This window comes from Paraphaeosphaeria sporulosa, assembly GCF_001642045.1.
Source record: "Paraphaeosphaeria sporulosa strain AP3s5-JAC2a unplaced genomic scaffold CC84scaffold_6, whole genome shotgun sequence".
Classification (NCBI taxonomy): domain Eukaryota; kingdom Fungi; phylum Ascomycota; class Dothideomycetes; order Pleosporales; family Didymosphaeriaceae; genus Paraphaeosphaeria; species Paraphaeosphaeria sporulosa.
In genome coordinates, this window is record NW_017253365.1 from 2,543,535 (window position 1) to 2,556,175 (window position 12,641).

General features: G+C 54.4%; 7 protein-coding genes across 7 annotated transcripts; 2 read left to right on the forward strand and 5 right to left on the reverse strand.

Annotated features, from left to right (window-relative positions):
* Window positions 1-141: 141 nt before the first annotated feature.
* Window positions 142-1,020, forward strand: CC84DRAFT_1218625 (uncharacterized protein; the record flags this gene model as incomplete). The annotated part of the gene is made up of 1 exon (XM_018183019.1): window positions 142-1,020. One exon carries the CDS (start codon window positions 142-144, stop codon window positions 1,018-1,020), a length of 879 nt encoding a protein of 292 aa, XP_018035625.1.
* A 1,355-nt stretch (window positions 1,021-2,375) lies between these two features.
* CC84DRAFT_1093518 (cytochrome P450) lies at window positions 2,376-4,086 on the reverse strand (the record flags this gene model as incomplete). Its single annotated transcript, XM_018174518.1, has 4 exons — window positions 2,376-3,009; window positions 3,064-3,370; window positions 3,427-3,982; window positions 4,030-4,086. The coding sequence occupies 4 exons, from the start codon at window positions 4,084-4,086 to the stop codon at window positions 2,376-2,378; spliced, it is 1,554 nt and encodes a 517-aa protein (XP_018035626.1).
* Window positions 4,087-4,963: 877 nt separating this feature from the next.
* On the reverse strand, window positions 4,964-5,812 carry CC84DRAFT_1177336 (SGNH hydrolase; the record flags this gene model as incomplete). The annotated part of the gene is made up of 3 exons (XM_018180277.1): window positions 4,964-5,051; window positions 5,102-5,705; window positions 5,761-5,812. The coding sequence occupies 3 exons, from the start codon at window positions 5,810-5,812 to the stop codon at window positions 4,964-4,966; spliced, it is 744 nt and encodes a 247-aa protein (XP_018035627.1).
* Window positions 5,813-5,952: 140 nt separating this feature from the next.
* Window positions 5,953-7,757, reverse strand: CC84DRAFT_833446 (uncharacterized protein). Its single transcript, XM_018187578.1, has 3 exons — window positions 7,393-7,757; window positions 6,612-7,348; window positions 5,953-6,556 (listed from the first exon to the last, which is right to left on the reverse strand). The coding sequence occupies exons 1-3, from the start codon at window positions 7,667-7,669 to the stop codon at window positions 6,413-6,415; spliced, it is 1,158 nt and encodes a 385-aa protein (XP_018035628.1). The 5' UTR covers window positions 7,670-7,757; the 3' UTR covers window positions 5,953-6,412.
* Window positions 7,758-8,032: 275 nt separating this feature from the next.
* CC84DRAFT_1148563 (uncharacterized protein) lies at window positions 8,033-8,638 on the forward strand (the record flags this gene model as incomplete). The annotated part of the gene is made up of 2 exons (XM_018176641.1): window positions 8,033-8,343; window positions 8,400-8,638. The coding sequence occupies exons 1-2, from the start codon at window positions 8,145-8,147 to the stop codon at window positions 8,636-8,638; spliced, it is 438 nt and encodes a 145-aa protein (XP_018035629.1). The 5' UTR covers window positions 8,033-8,144.
* A 1,269-nt stretch (window positions 8,639-9,907) lies between these two features.
* On the reverse strand, window positions 9,908-10,664 carry CC84DRAFT_833502 (uncharacterized protein). The gene is made up of 2 exons (XM_018187579.1): window positions 10,501-10,664; window positions 9,908-10,371 (listed from the first exon to the last, which is right to left on the reverse strand). The coding sequence occupies exons 1-2, from the start codon at window positions 10,566-10,568 to the stop codon at window positions 10,041-10,043; spliced, it is 399 nt and encodes a 132-aa protein (XP_018035630.1). The 5' UTR covers window positions 10,569-10,664; the 3' UTR covers window positions 9,908-10,040.
* Window positions 10,463-11,766, reverse strand: CC84DRAFT_833967 (uncharacterized protein). Its single transcript, XM_018187582.1, has 2 exons — window positions 11,708-11,766; window positions 10,463-11,653 (listed from the first exon to the last, which is right to left on the reverse strand). The coding sequence occupies exon 2, from the start codon at window positions 11,523-11,525 to the stop codon at window positions 10,674-10,676; it is 852 nt and encodes a 283-aa protein (XP_018035631.1). The 5' UTR covers window positions 11,526-11,653; window positions 11,708-11,766; the 3' UTR covers window positions 10,463-10,673.
* Window positions 11,767-12,641: the final 875 nt, after the last annotated feature.

Genomic DNA, 12,641 nt, shown 5'->3' on the forward strand with positions numbered 1-12,641 from the left:
AACCAATCACAGATGCTAGGGCCAAAGCGTGCGACAAACTACGTCACCCTCTTCAGTCGCCCATTTCTTCGACACCGCGCAACAATACACTTTCATGCCGCAGGCCTCTCTTTTACAGTGAATCAATTCAGAACCATCAAAATGGCGCAATGGGAGAAAAAACGTACACAGGAGATCGAGAAGATGATCTCGGAAACGAACGACGAGCCCACCCAAATTGACCGAATCGCCGAAATGCGCGGCTGGTTCCGCCCACCAGAGGACGGCATCGTCTACCCCGCTGTACAAGACTATGTGAACGGCACCGCAGATCTCGAAGCAACCGTGTCCAAGATCACGAAACCCATCGACGAGGCTCTGGCGAAAAATTCCGGTAAAGACCAGCTGGACGATGCGTGGTACCCCATCATTCATTCTGCGAAAAGGATACCGTACAGCGATGCAGATCGGCATTCAAAACTCGTGGAGCTGGTGAAGGCGCTCAAAGAACATCCAGAGCCATCCGCGACGCAGGACAATCCGAAATATATGACACTTGCCGGTCTGCCCATGGCGGTGCGCGAAGCGTGGAACGACAGTCCGCGCCATGACATCGGCAGCGTTCCTCAGGAAATTCGCGCGTACACGAATTTCAACTACTTTATCGCGAGATTGACCGATGATGGGTTATTCACAGCCAGCCATGTCATCATCTGGGCGATGCGGGAGGCACTCGAAAACACCCCGCAGCCGCTGCCGTGGTCATACGACGCGCACGTGCCGGCAGCTGCGATGTGGGCTATTGTGTTGGGGAAGAAACTGTATGAAAGAGAAGAAGATCTGACGCCAAGGAATGCCAACGAAGGGAATCCTGCTAGAGGGGGTGATCTGTGGAATGGAGGGCCGGTGTTCAGCAAGGAGAGGTGGGCGTTTTGGAAGAAGAGATTTGGAGACGTTGTAGGACAGGAAGGGATTTCCGAGGAGACGAAGAATATCGCGAAAGCGGCATTCGAGGCGATGGACAAGGCGGAAAGCTCGTGAATAACGGAACTTTGGTCACGATGCAAATCCCTCTTGTCTCACTAGGCCTCCTCCATCTTCTTCAACCAACCATTTACAATTTCATCATACTCCTCCGCCTTCGAATGCTGCATCCAATGTTCCACACCCCCATCAGGACCATCTCATCCACGCCCCTCACCTCGAGCGCCTTCTTTCTCCACATCTTCCTCATGCACATGTATATCAAACCTTGGAATCACACCCTTCCCTCTCCCCTCCAAACACTCGTCCATCGGCATACCAATATTCTCCTCTAGCAACCCGTCTATACACCTCAAAATCACATGCGGCGGCGTCTCCTCCACCGTTCGCAGAGACGACGTCTTCATCCACTGCAAAAACCCCTCGCCATGCCGAGTCGGCCAAGACTGCAAATTCACCGCTATGGCATTGGCCCCGCTGTCTCATACGCTGCAACGAACTGCTTCAGCATCGCCTCCAGCGTGAAGCAATGCAGGTCAACAACAACATACGCTCTGAACAGCTCTGCGCGCGTGAGGCTCAACGCAGACGTGATCATGCCGCCCATCGAGAGGCCCGTGATACGCACGTCGCAGTCGTAGCCGAGATGCTGCAGCAGAGCGAATGCGTCATCCATGTCAAGTCCGTAGGGGCGCTAGAGTGGCTATGGCCGCGCAGGTCGAAGGCAATGACGCGGTAGATGGCGGTGAGGGGCGCGATGAAGAAGTACCAGTCGTATGGCAGTGTCTGCACCGTGGACGGTGTAGAAGAGGTTGAGGGTGGGGGTTGGGCTGACATATGGCATCTTGAAGGAAGTGGTGTTGTTCGGAACGACGGATATGTGGAGCATTTACAAATGTTATAGAAGGCGCTTGGCCCCACGGGTACTGATGATGTGTCCAGTCTACCATTTCAGAAACACTTAGAGTGCACCTGCATAAGCGTGGCGTTCATCCCTTCTAATGGTTCTGAGTTACATGCAGACCAAGTGAGGTGTAAGATTCAAGGCCGATCATTTCTTGCACCGCCTTATGCAAGACTACCGCTCTTCGCACAGCCTTACGAACTAAACTGCAGGCCGCTGTTACTGCAGTTCCTCCTAGCATTCGCGGCGCTTTGCAAACGACCACAAATTCTTGCCCAAGCATCGTTGCATCACTTGCTCTCCATAGCATTGTTATATACTTACAGAAGAATGCTTCGAAAAACCGCGCACATAAGACTTATACGCCCTCGAACTCATGAATGCAATGATTCTGGACGACTACCTGTCTATTGTTGATATGGAAAGAAATCAAGGAGTAACCTCTTTATATATGTCGACTTGCGCAAATCTGCGGGATCCTCGCATCTCAAACTTCCCTTCCCCGTCATCAAGCCGGTGTCTTCCTTATGTCCGTCAACTTCACCTTCAACGGGCTCTTCTCCCACGTGTTATACGCTCGCAAGCCCTTGAACTCATCCTTCGGATTCCACAACGGCGCACCATCCGCGAACTCCATGTCAAAATGCCACAGCAACGCGCCTAGAATCAGTCGCAGCTCGACATAGGTCAAATTCCTTCCGATGCAGCCTCGTGGCCCAAGGGAGAACGGCTGCGCCGCCTTCTTGATGTCAGAGCCATACCGCGCCTTGCTCTCGGGCGTGTCGAGGAACCGCTCAGGGATGAAAGAATCCGGGTCCGCGAAGTTGTTCGCAGAGTGCGCTGCGGCCCATGATGCGACACACACCGAGGTATTTTCAGGGACCATGTGGCCGTCAATAAGGGAGCCGCCTTTGGGAACGGTGCGAAGGAGGCCGATGGGGACGGGCGGGAAGATGCGGAGGCCTTCTTCGATGCAGGCATTCATGTAGGGCAGGCTGCCGAGCACGTCCATATTGAGGTCGGCTTCAGTCTTGCAGGCGCTACGCAGCTCGTCCTTGATGCGGGCGTACTTTTCCGGGTTGCGGAGGAGGTAGTTTGTGAGGCCGCAGAGTTCAGTGGCGGTGGTTTCGCTGCCCGCAACACTGGGGTATGTTAGTGGCGCGAATCTTGTATGCGGGCTTGAATAGGAGACTTACATGAAGAGCGCGGCGTTCATGATGACTTCGTCGTCGGAGACTTCATTCTTCTTCTCGCGCTGCTTGAGAATATACCAGATGAAGTCGCGGTGGTCTGTTTTGGTGGCCATGCGACGGTTCGTTTTCTCGGTCGAGTTGCGCAGATGCTTGAAGCGGCGTTCTCGGATGATAGACGGGATGCACCACATCATGAAGCGCTGGCCGAGACTCCCGGGTGAAGCAAAGCGGCGAGTGGCTTGTTCAAGGGCGCCGGCTTTGATCGATTCGTACACGAGAACAACCCAATTTGCAGATTCTCCACCTTCGCCTGCACGGGTTGTTAGTTGCCATCTCGTTGCTAGGAGAATTATAATTGGAACTTACCTTCCTGCAAGCATCCAAAGGGTTCTCCAAAGCTCAAATCACCAATGATGTCGAAGGTGCAGAAGTTGAACCAAGAAACCATGTTCGCAGCTTCGCCCTTGTGCGCCATCTCCCGAAGCCTCTTCACAAATAGATCTACATACCCCTTCAAGATTGGCTCCTGTTCCAGCAATGCCTGCTTACTGAACGCATGGGCAAGTGCTCTACGCTGCCTCGCATGGTGGACATCCGGTGCCATAGTCAGGTTCGTCGCCCCAGGGATAGCCTCGACAGCACCGACATGGATTGGATCTTTGTCCATGTTGGCCATGCCGACGCGGTGTCCATAGATGTCTTCCCATGCTTTTGCGGTGTTAAAGGAGAGCTCGTTGGGCATGACGCGCACAACAGGGCCATACTTGTCGTGGTGCACTTTGTAGTCGAAAGAAATCCGGCCTCGAAGGAGTGATATAATGGAGGGAATGGGAGAGATGCGCCATAGGAGGGGACCGGGGTATTTCGCAAGTGGGTGGAGGGTTATTCGATATATTGCTACTGCGACAAAGTATACGGCGAACTGAGAGTCGTCAGAATTGTTGTTCAAAATGAGATTGTGCAACTCACAGCAACCGGCGTCCATATGGCCAATTGCCAGAGGCGCTCTCCGTCAACCAGACCCATGGCGGACAATATCGCGCGTACTTCAAGATCTCTGAGATAGCGAAGAGTACGATCTATATCCGGAAGGCAAGCAAGTTGTGTGACCTGCAAAAAGTGGTGATGACTGTTGAGGACAAGACACAGGAACACAGGGGAGGAAAGCCACGCGACATCTAGATTATATTTCCTCTGAGTGGTCACAGGGACTTGCTGACGCTAACCCCGCTACGTCTGTCCAGTCTCGGAATCGTTGTGGTTCTGCGAGCGAGACTCTGCACGGCAGGTTTTCGCCAAAACATACCCGACTCGAGGTGTGCAGACCTGAAACGAAAATACCGAGACATCGCTGGAAGACTATCTGGATATACTACGGGTTGGTCCGCATGGTGTTGAAATGACCGCACAGGTTCTGGAAGATCTTCACGTGTAGCATGTTCATAGAGAACATTTCAACGCTCATGTCACGTTATACGGAAGTGGTTGTCTTGGAGATCCGAGTCGCTAGCGTGGGTGCGGTGGCCGCTAGGACGGTTATACCCCGCACTTTCCTCAGGAACCCCACCATTAGCGGCAAGAACGGAGCATGCGTTGAATCATGTCTCGGACAAACCTTAGGAACTCGACTCATGCTTCGTCAATAATGACACCGAGATGCGAGAGCGGTGCTCTCAAAGCGACGCGCTCCAGGACCAGAAGGCCATCTTCATGCTGCGGACCCCCCCTCGCGCTAGATCTACGAATACTCCTCAACCACGGTACATGAAGCATGTTAGGTCAAATTGGGGCAAGTCTAGGAGCATGACGAGCAGTACGGAAGAAGAGACTGATAGAGAACATTGCGGATGAATAATTATATTGAAGGTACATTAGACGGCCCCCTAAACGCCACACAATGCAATCAAGACGGCACAGGCTTGATAAGAGCCTGGTTCACCACCACGGCATCAGCCCAAATATCACCCATATGCGAATAGCCAGCAGCAGACCTACACCCAACGTCAGCAATATGTTTCTCAGGCTGCGGAACGGAACTCACGGGTGCAACGAGTCCGACAGCTCGCTTGTGGGAATCACGCTCTGGTCAACGAGAACAACACTGAACCCCTTATCGGCGCGCGCCTTCACCACGGCCGGAAGAGCAGCGTTGTAGGTCTGGAACCGATCCTTACTCCACGAGTTTGTTGTCGGGATGATCTTTGCAACAAACACCACCGCGTTTGGCAGCTTCGCCAACACATCGTCAATCAGATTGCCCAAGCGCTCAGGCGCCTTGCTGAACGGCTCCGCCGCCGTCTCTGCGCCGTTGAGGTCGTTCGTAGCGAGGTGGAGTAGCACGACGTTGGGCTTGAAGTTGAGCGCCGGGCCGAGCACGTTGCGCACCTGGCTGATGGTCCAGCCGGAGTGGCCCTCATTCTGGTTGTCTGCCATGTTCCCTGAGGTCAGGGTGCCGACGAAGTCGACAGAGGCACCCGCGGCGACCAGCTTCTTGCGGAGCTCTTCGCGGTAGCCATTGGAGCCGCCGCCTTTGATGTAGCCGAAGGTTATGGAGTCGCCGAGGGGGAGGATCCGGAGGGGTGTAGAGAAGGCCGCGGCGGAGAGGTCGGGAGTGGCTAATGGGGCGCTGACAATCGCTGGGGTGACTGTGAGGGTAAGTAAGTGTATATTGGAGCTGTTGTTTGCTCCTTAAGGACCTACACAACGAGAGCAGCGCGACCGGCACCGAGAGCTTGGAGAGTATGTTCAGCATCTTGCCTTGGTTTCCGAATATCTAGAACGGAGTACCGAATATTAAATGCAGCCTGCGAAGAGATTCGAAGATCTTGAAATATGTATAGCGGAAGTTGAGGTCAAAGCGTTGTTGATACTCGTCACTACCGACTTCAACCACCGGTCTTGATCTTATAGTGCTGTGCATAGTGTTCCGGCACACAATTCACCGTGTCGGACCCATCAGCACGATAGTCTGCATTTGGCCGTATAACAGACTTGCCTAATCGCGGTATCGGGACTCTTACGATGTTTGGTCAGCATTGACAACGAATTCAATGGCCTTGAGGCGCGATATCACTCTGCATTTGCTCCGCCATCGGCTAGGTGTATAAAAACGACGCCTGATGCTAGGAATATCACGAATCAGGTCATACATCGTCTCATCCTATAACACTATTATGCACTACCACGACGAGCTTCCATAAAGGTCCACCACGCGACACGTAGATGTAGATGCGCAGGGACTAAATTGCAGAATGGTCATGAGGAAGTATAATATATGCGCTAGGCTAATGTGGCAGCTCCCGGCACAGGCCCCAGATAAGCGAGCAATACAACTACAATCGCATGCACCCGCCTACGGAATGACCTTAGCCTGCCTCATGCGGTCGAACGCGATCTTCCAGGTCTCGGGCGTCTTGATCTCCTCCGTGTATCCGACCTTGTGCGAAGCCTCCATGCTCATCTGGCGGTCGAAGTCGAACATCGTCATGATGTAGTACTAATCCGCATCATTAGTATATGTCCTCAAAATCGAAAGCATCTGTGAAGCTTACCTGGAAACCCGGATGCGTGATATCGCTGTCCACGGAGCCCTTCTTCAGATTCTCCTTCTGCTCCAGCTCATCCCACTCCTTCCTGTGCGCCGCAATATAAGCACCAGGCTGTGGCGCGTTCTCTTCCGGTCCGGTGCCTTTCAAGCCAAAGTAGTCGCATATCACTGGCCACTTCCCCTTCCAGTTGTCTTCCTGCCCGCCTACATTGAAGCTCTGCGATGCGGTCTTTTCAGGGTGCAGTGATGCGTATATCGAGAAGTGCGCGACCATGTCTTGCGGCGACTCGTTGTACTTGTTCACCCATGACTTCTCGGTTCCTGGGAAAGGTACTTTGGCGCCTTCGCCTTCTACGGATCGGTAGAGAGAAAGGTACAGCGCTAGTGTTTGGGCGAGGCAGTATGCATTGTTGTTGGGCACGAAGCCGATGATGTTGTCTGGCCGAACCTCACACCAATTCCAGTTCTTGCCTTTGGAGATTCGCTTCAAGCAGTCGATCTGGTTGTAGTAGAATAGTTCCGAAAGGGCGGGTTCTGGGATCGGGGGTAAAGTTTCGCGCAGTGGGAGGTCGTTTGCGAAGGGGAATTTGTCGAGCATTTGGCAGCCGTATATCTTTGTGCCGGAGGGGAGAACGACATATGATAGTTTTGTGGACAGCTTCTCGATGGCGGTCACAGCGCGCTCCAGCATGGCCTCGTTGGTTTTGCATTCTGCGTCATTGTCGTCGATTTGCTTGTACGCTGGTATGTGTTAGTGGAATCGCATTTGCGCACGACATACTTACAGTAGAAGTAGACTTGCGTTACGCTGTCTACATCTGGTACCTTCTCTTTGAGTGTCTTTTCCAGCTCCTCCTGGCTGCCCTTCAATAAGTCGATCCCAGACACGATTTGCAGCCTTGGGTCATCGGGCCACAGCGCCATCTCGCGCGTCAATGGCCGGTTGACCAACGCAGACACCTTTGTGAACGCATCTTTAGACGGATATCCATTGAGAATAGAGTTGACGATCGCCCAGCCAGAGATCCCCGACGCGCCGTAGATAAGCGCGTGATTTCCCATTCTCACGACAAGCTGCTCAGGTATAGATTTGGATGCCCTAGGACTGTAGTTTTGCAGCTTTTAGAGTCCCAAACACGGTCGCTGACGCGTCAGAGCAGGGCCCTCGACTTAATACCCTCCCGGCAGCTATCACCCCCGCGAATGCAAGCCAAGGGCGCCTTAGCCCTCTAAACGTACTCAACATAGTAAAGCGCCGCACAAGTAGGTCCGCTGATGGGTCTGGGGCTGGCTTCGCGGAGAACATCTTCCTACTGAGGCCTGACGCCTGCGGGGAGAACATTCGCGGGGTACCTGACTCGCGGGAATAGTGGTCGGAAGTGCGCTCCGACACAACATCGCGTTCGTCTCTGCTTATCCGTAGTCTTAGTCATCGTGAGCGACGTGAACGAGACGTGGTGAAATTTGGCCGACTATAACGGCGCGTGGATGAAAGTCCTCGTTGCTCCCTGGAGAATAAGGACGGTCTCTCACCAATATGACGTCAGATGCAAGCGACAACCCCTACGTTTCTGAATACCCACCGACCTGTACCATCGATCCCAGCATCAAAGCACTGATATCGCACTACTACCAGCAAGTAGATACAAAAGGGAAGCACGTGGAGTATTCGGAATGCTGGATCGAAGACGGCACCTTGGTCGTGCCCAACGGCCAGGAATTCACAGGGAGAGAAGGTACCATGCGCTCTATCCAATCGCTCCTGCGGCAGCTTCTGAATTGAAATCCATAGCCATTAGAAACCTCCATTCAGGCATGTGGGATGGCGTGCCCAGACGCCTTCACCGCCCACGGAAAGTCTTTCCATTTGGCGACAATGCGGATGAGGTGGTGATTATCGGCACGGTCGAGTACTGGCCCGAGGATGGCCCGTACAAGAAGCAGGATATGGCTGCGCGCGCGAAATACCGGAAGGATTCGAATAGAGGCGAAGTGAAGATTGTCAGACTTCAGGTCTGGCTTACAGGCTAGACAGCGATTGCAATACGACAACAAAATTAAATGCTGGTCAGAGGGGAGCAGTATGCATGTCTCATTACACCGGGGATTCTTACTAATGAGTTGAAAGTATGGTGTTGTAGATGATTGCGGAGATGGGACGACAGTCTGGTAGAAATCTCCTCCAACGGTCAGTGGGGAATGCGTTTGCGACAACCAACACGACCAGATCCATTTAGAGGCACCGATATGTTGACTTTCCATGAGCACAATGCAGGGGGACAGTTGATCGAACTGCTGAAAGAGGAGCTCTTGATTGGCCGCTCTGTCTTACCTGTGATTGGACGAAGAGTCCTATAAGCCTTGAAGATGCTCGCATCACATGAAGATGATACTCCGCACCTTCCTCTACATCTTCCCCTACTCGCCAACTCACATAGATACCAGGTGCCGGCATCGGCGGCCTTGCGCTGGCCCTGGGTCTGCAAAACAAAGAAATCCTTTTCACGCTCGGAGAGGATGCGGAACAGTATTCCGCCGTGGGGTGCGCCCTGCTCCCACTCTATCCTGAATCCGGAGCTTTCTCTCTAATTCCGCATTACGCATTGCTGACATAGGCTTTGCGCCCAACGGTCTGCGGGCCATGGATCTGATCTGATCGAGCCGGGCTTCCGGCCTCTGTTCGAGAACATCTGCGTTCGCAACAAACCTGCAGATGCGCAGGACGCGTTGTTTGAGGGCTTGCTTCTTGAACAGGGGCTACCATGGTTCGGCAGCTCGGCCTGGGGTCACCCTTACTGCATGCGTAAATCTGTTGGTCGCTCTACAGATCAGCATCATTCGAACAGGCCGCCGAAGTGGCTCGCGTGCGTTTCTTCCAGCACGAGACTGCAAGCGACGACATGTCTTAGATCCTCCCACGTTTGCAACAAAGGCGGTCTGACTGGTTGTGGTTCCACGCCATTCGGTGAAGCGTTGGACAGGCTAGGGACGGCGGGGGGCAGCGGAGCGGCAGCTTGATGCAGATGTGCAAGGTCGTTTCGCATTTCACGTTGAAAGTCACAGGGCAAGGGGAGCTCAGAGCCTGCTTCTTGGAAGTTATCTATCTGGGGTGATGTTTCGCCGCATGAAGAACCCGCGGTGCCGTTGGGCCCTTCCCCCCTACACATGTATATGCACTATTGACGATTTGTCCATCTCTCTTCCTCTCTTCTCTTCTGGAGAGACCGCGATACGCCTTTCCTGGGTGAAATGTTTCAGAACGACGTTGAGCAGAGGCGCGTGGGGCGTTTGAATCTGCAGAGCGGAGGACTTCCGTTGAAAGAGAGGGCTGGTCAGCTAGTGTACATTTCCATCAATATCGTGTGACGAGTGTGAGTGCTCTGGACTGCTGTGGTGAAGTGGGCTCGCCTGGAGCTCGGTACCGCGATGGGAGTCAGCTTGAGCATATACAGGTGTACGAGGGAACATTTGGCATCACCACGAACAGGGAACGTAGGGCGTTTGATGATGGTATTATTGTATTGTATTGAAGAAAGGATGCATGACATGAATAGATACAACGATGCGGACTCAGGTGTACCGAGCCACACACGTAGAGGCGGGAACAGTGGCCCGATAGGATAGTAAAAGAAAGGAAAGGCCATCTAATAAAGTGGGCAGCTGGAGTCGTCCTAACAGACTCGCAATGCGCAAAAAGCCAACCGAAGTATATCAGAAAGTCTGATCCGTAAAAACGCCGAATTCGCACCGAAAGAGCGATGCGACTCGGGCTCGCCGATCCGCGTGCAGGAGGTGTAGACATGAACACCACGGCCGCGCTGTCGAGGTCCCACATGGCATTCTGAGAAACCGGTCGTGATCCCAGCTCCAAATGCCATGGGGGCCGCACATGCCATCCCGGCAAAAAGTTCCGGCCAGCCGGCCAATCAGAGGAAAGCCAGCATCTGTGCCGGTGTCGCATCCCCCAATCGCACAGGGTATCATCATTCGCGGGCACAACGACCAGCAGGTAGAGCGTCGAGGTTCTACACCTCCACGCCCGCCGCGGTCCCCCGATCCCCTCATCTCATTGGGCCGCGCTGTCCCACGCGCCACTCGCCCTCCTCAGCCTCTCGACCTCGCCCCGGAACGCATCTCTTTCCCTCTCGATCTCCCTAATATACTCGATCGCGCCCTCCAGGATCATCGCCTTGCTCGGCTTCGGGTGGCCCACAACTCCGCCCAGCCCGAACTTGTCCTCCACGCACAGCGCAGGCACCGTCTGCCGCAGCCGCTCAAGGGTCGCGTTCAGACCCTCGCGGTACTTGCGCTCGACTTGATTGTGCGGGAGGCGCTGGGCGCGTGGGTTTTTGCTGTTGGTGGAGGAAAGGCTGGAGGAGGAGCGGTCGAGGCGAGGACGACCGCGGCGGCGTTTGGGTGGTGCGGCGGAGGGGTCTTCGAATTTGAGGAGGGAGGATGAGGTGGATTGGCGGCGGGAGTGGGACTGAGGCTGGGGGGAGGGTGGTGGAGAGGCGAGCACGGAGGGCTGCGGTGCGTCGCCGCAGAGGGAGGGGGTCCGCGAGTCGTCGGATAGGGGAGAAAGGTTGAGGTCGAGAGCAGTTGGAGGTAGCGGGTTCGTGTCCCAAGGGAAGCCCGAGGAGAAGACGTCGAGCTGGCCGAAGGGATGGTGAGCGAGGGGTGACTCCAGCTGAGGCCCTGTTGGTGCTACGGATGACGTGGCATTGAGGCTTTCCGTAGCGGTTGCGGAGGATACAGGTCGGCCAAAGTAGTCGAAGGCGGTCAGAGGGGCGTCGTTGCCTGTGAAGGGGTCTCCGACGAATGCCTTATCGAAGGCCGTGGGATAGGAGAAGTTCTCCGTCGTAGGCGAGCAGTCGGTGCTTGCCAGCATCGGAAAGGATGAGTAGTCGATGTAGTCCATCGTGAAGTGATGTTCCGCGGAAATGCTCGGTGTTGGGCACAGGCGATACAAGTATTTTCTTCAGCCCCAAAGGGAGCTGATAGGTGGCCGGCACGGAGGGGTCCGAGCCTATCAGTGTTATGGGTGTGCTGTGTCTTGGTGAGCTGTGAAGTGAAAGGTCTGTATGCATGCGGCATATATACCTGAAGCCAAAATTTTTGTGGAAGGCAGCGATGCGTAGCGATCGTCTACAATGTGATGATCTGTGATGTCGACTTGCCCAGCGCTGCTTGGAATCTTCCAGGCGGAGATGTAATTATGATGCAGGTGAATACTGCCGTCCAAGTTGTTCATTGCTCGATTTTGTACCTATTCTAAGCCTTTGAGTCCTTATATGGAGAGCCGCTCAGAACCGGTGCTTTGCTCATTATAGCGCAGCTTTGCAATGGTATGATTGACAGCTCATTTCCCAATGACATCGGCGATGTGAGGGGTAGAAAGGCGCTGAGGTTGTTTCTGGCGGCGCCGGGGACTGGTCTAGACCGCGCAGCTGGGGTGGGTGTGGGGCTAACGGCCATGCAGGGCTGTAAGAACAGCACAAGCATCTGGTTCATTTGGGAACACAATAGAAGTTGGGAATTGAGGAGAACTATGTCATCGTGCTGTCATGATTGCATGTCGCTCGTACGAACATACAACGTTGCCTTTTCGCAGAGATGGTATCTGGTATATCGGCGACGGCCGATCCCACACTGCAGTGTTGACAAGCTCGCCGTTCAACACAAGGTCGTAGAAGCAGGGACTCAGCTCGGCGAAGCTGGCGTGGTACTGCCAAGCTGACAACCGGATCATCCTTCCGCACGTGTTCTGCAGAGACCCAGGGCTGTCGACGCCTCCTCGAACGCCCGAAAGCAGGGACGTTACGGGTAGTCCTGAGGATCTCTTTCCGGCTGTCAGCCCACAGGTGCGTTCAGCCCCAAGTGCATGAACGTGAGTGCGATGCGGTCACCGTGAGTTCAGTACCCTCGCCAGCAACACAGGCATTCCGCTTAATCTCAAAGTGTAGTGTAGAGCCTACTGCCCGCCACCCGCCTTCGCCGCGCTCCCCCGCCTACCATCGCCAGCACGGGTGCAGGG

Bases quoted from the DNA above. Each gene is read 5' to 3' on its own strand.
- CC84DRAFT_833446 (XM_018187578.1), bottom strand. From the start codon at position 7,669: ATGGGAAATCACGCGCTTATCTACGGCGCGTCGGGGATCTCTGGCTGG. The intron at 7,349-7,392 runs GTAAGTATGTCG...AACACATACCAG, and splicing joins AACGCAAGTCTACTTCTACT to CGTACAAGCAAATCGACGAC. The intron at 6,557-6,611 runs GTAAGCTTCACA...GATGCGGATTAG, and splicing joins TCACGCATCCGGGTTTCCAG to TACTACATCATGACGATGTT.
- CC84DRAFT_833502 (XM_018187579.1), bottom strand. From the start codon at position 10,568: ATGCGACACCGGCACAGATGCTGGCTTTCCTCTGATTGGCCGGCTGGC. The intron at 10,372-10,500 runs GCATGTGCGGCC...GGCGAGCCCGAG, and splicing joins CGGAACTTTTTGCCGGGATG to TCGCATCGCTCTTTCGGTGC.
- CC84DRAFT_833967 (XM_018187582.1), bottom strand. From the start codon at position 11,525: ATGGACTACATCGACTACTCATCCTTTCCGATGCTGGCAAGCACCGAC.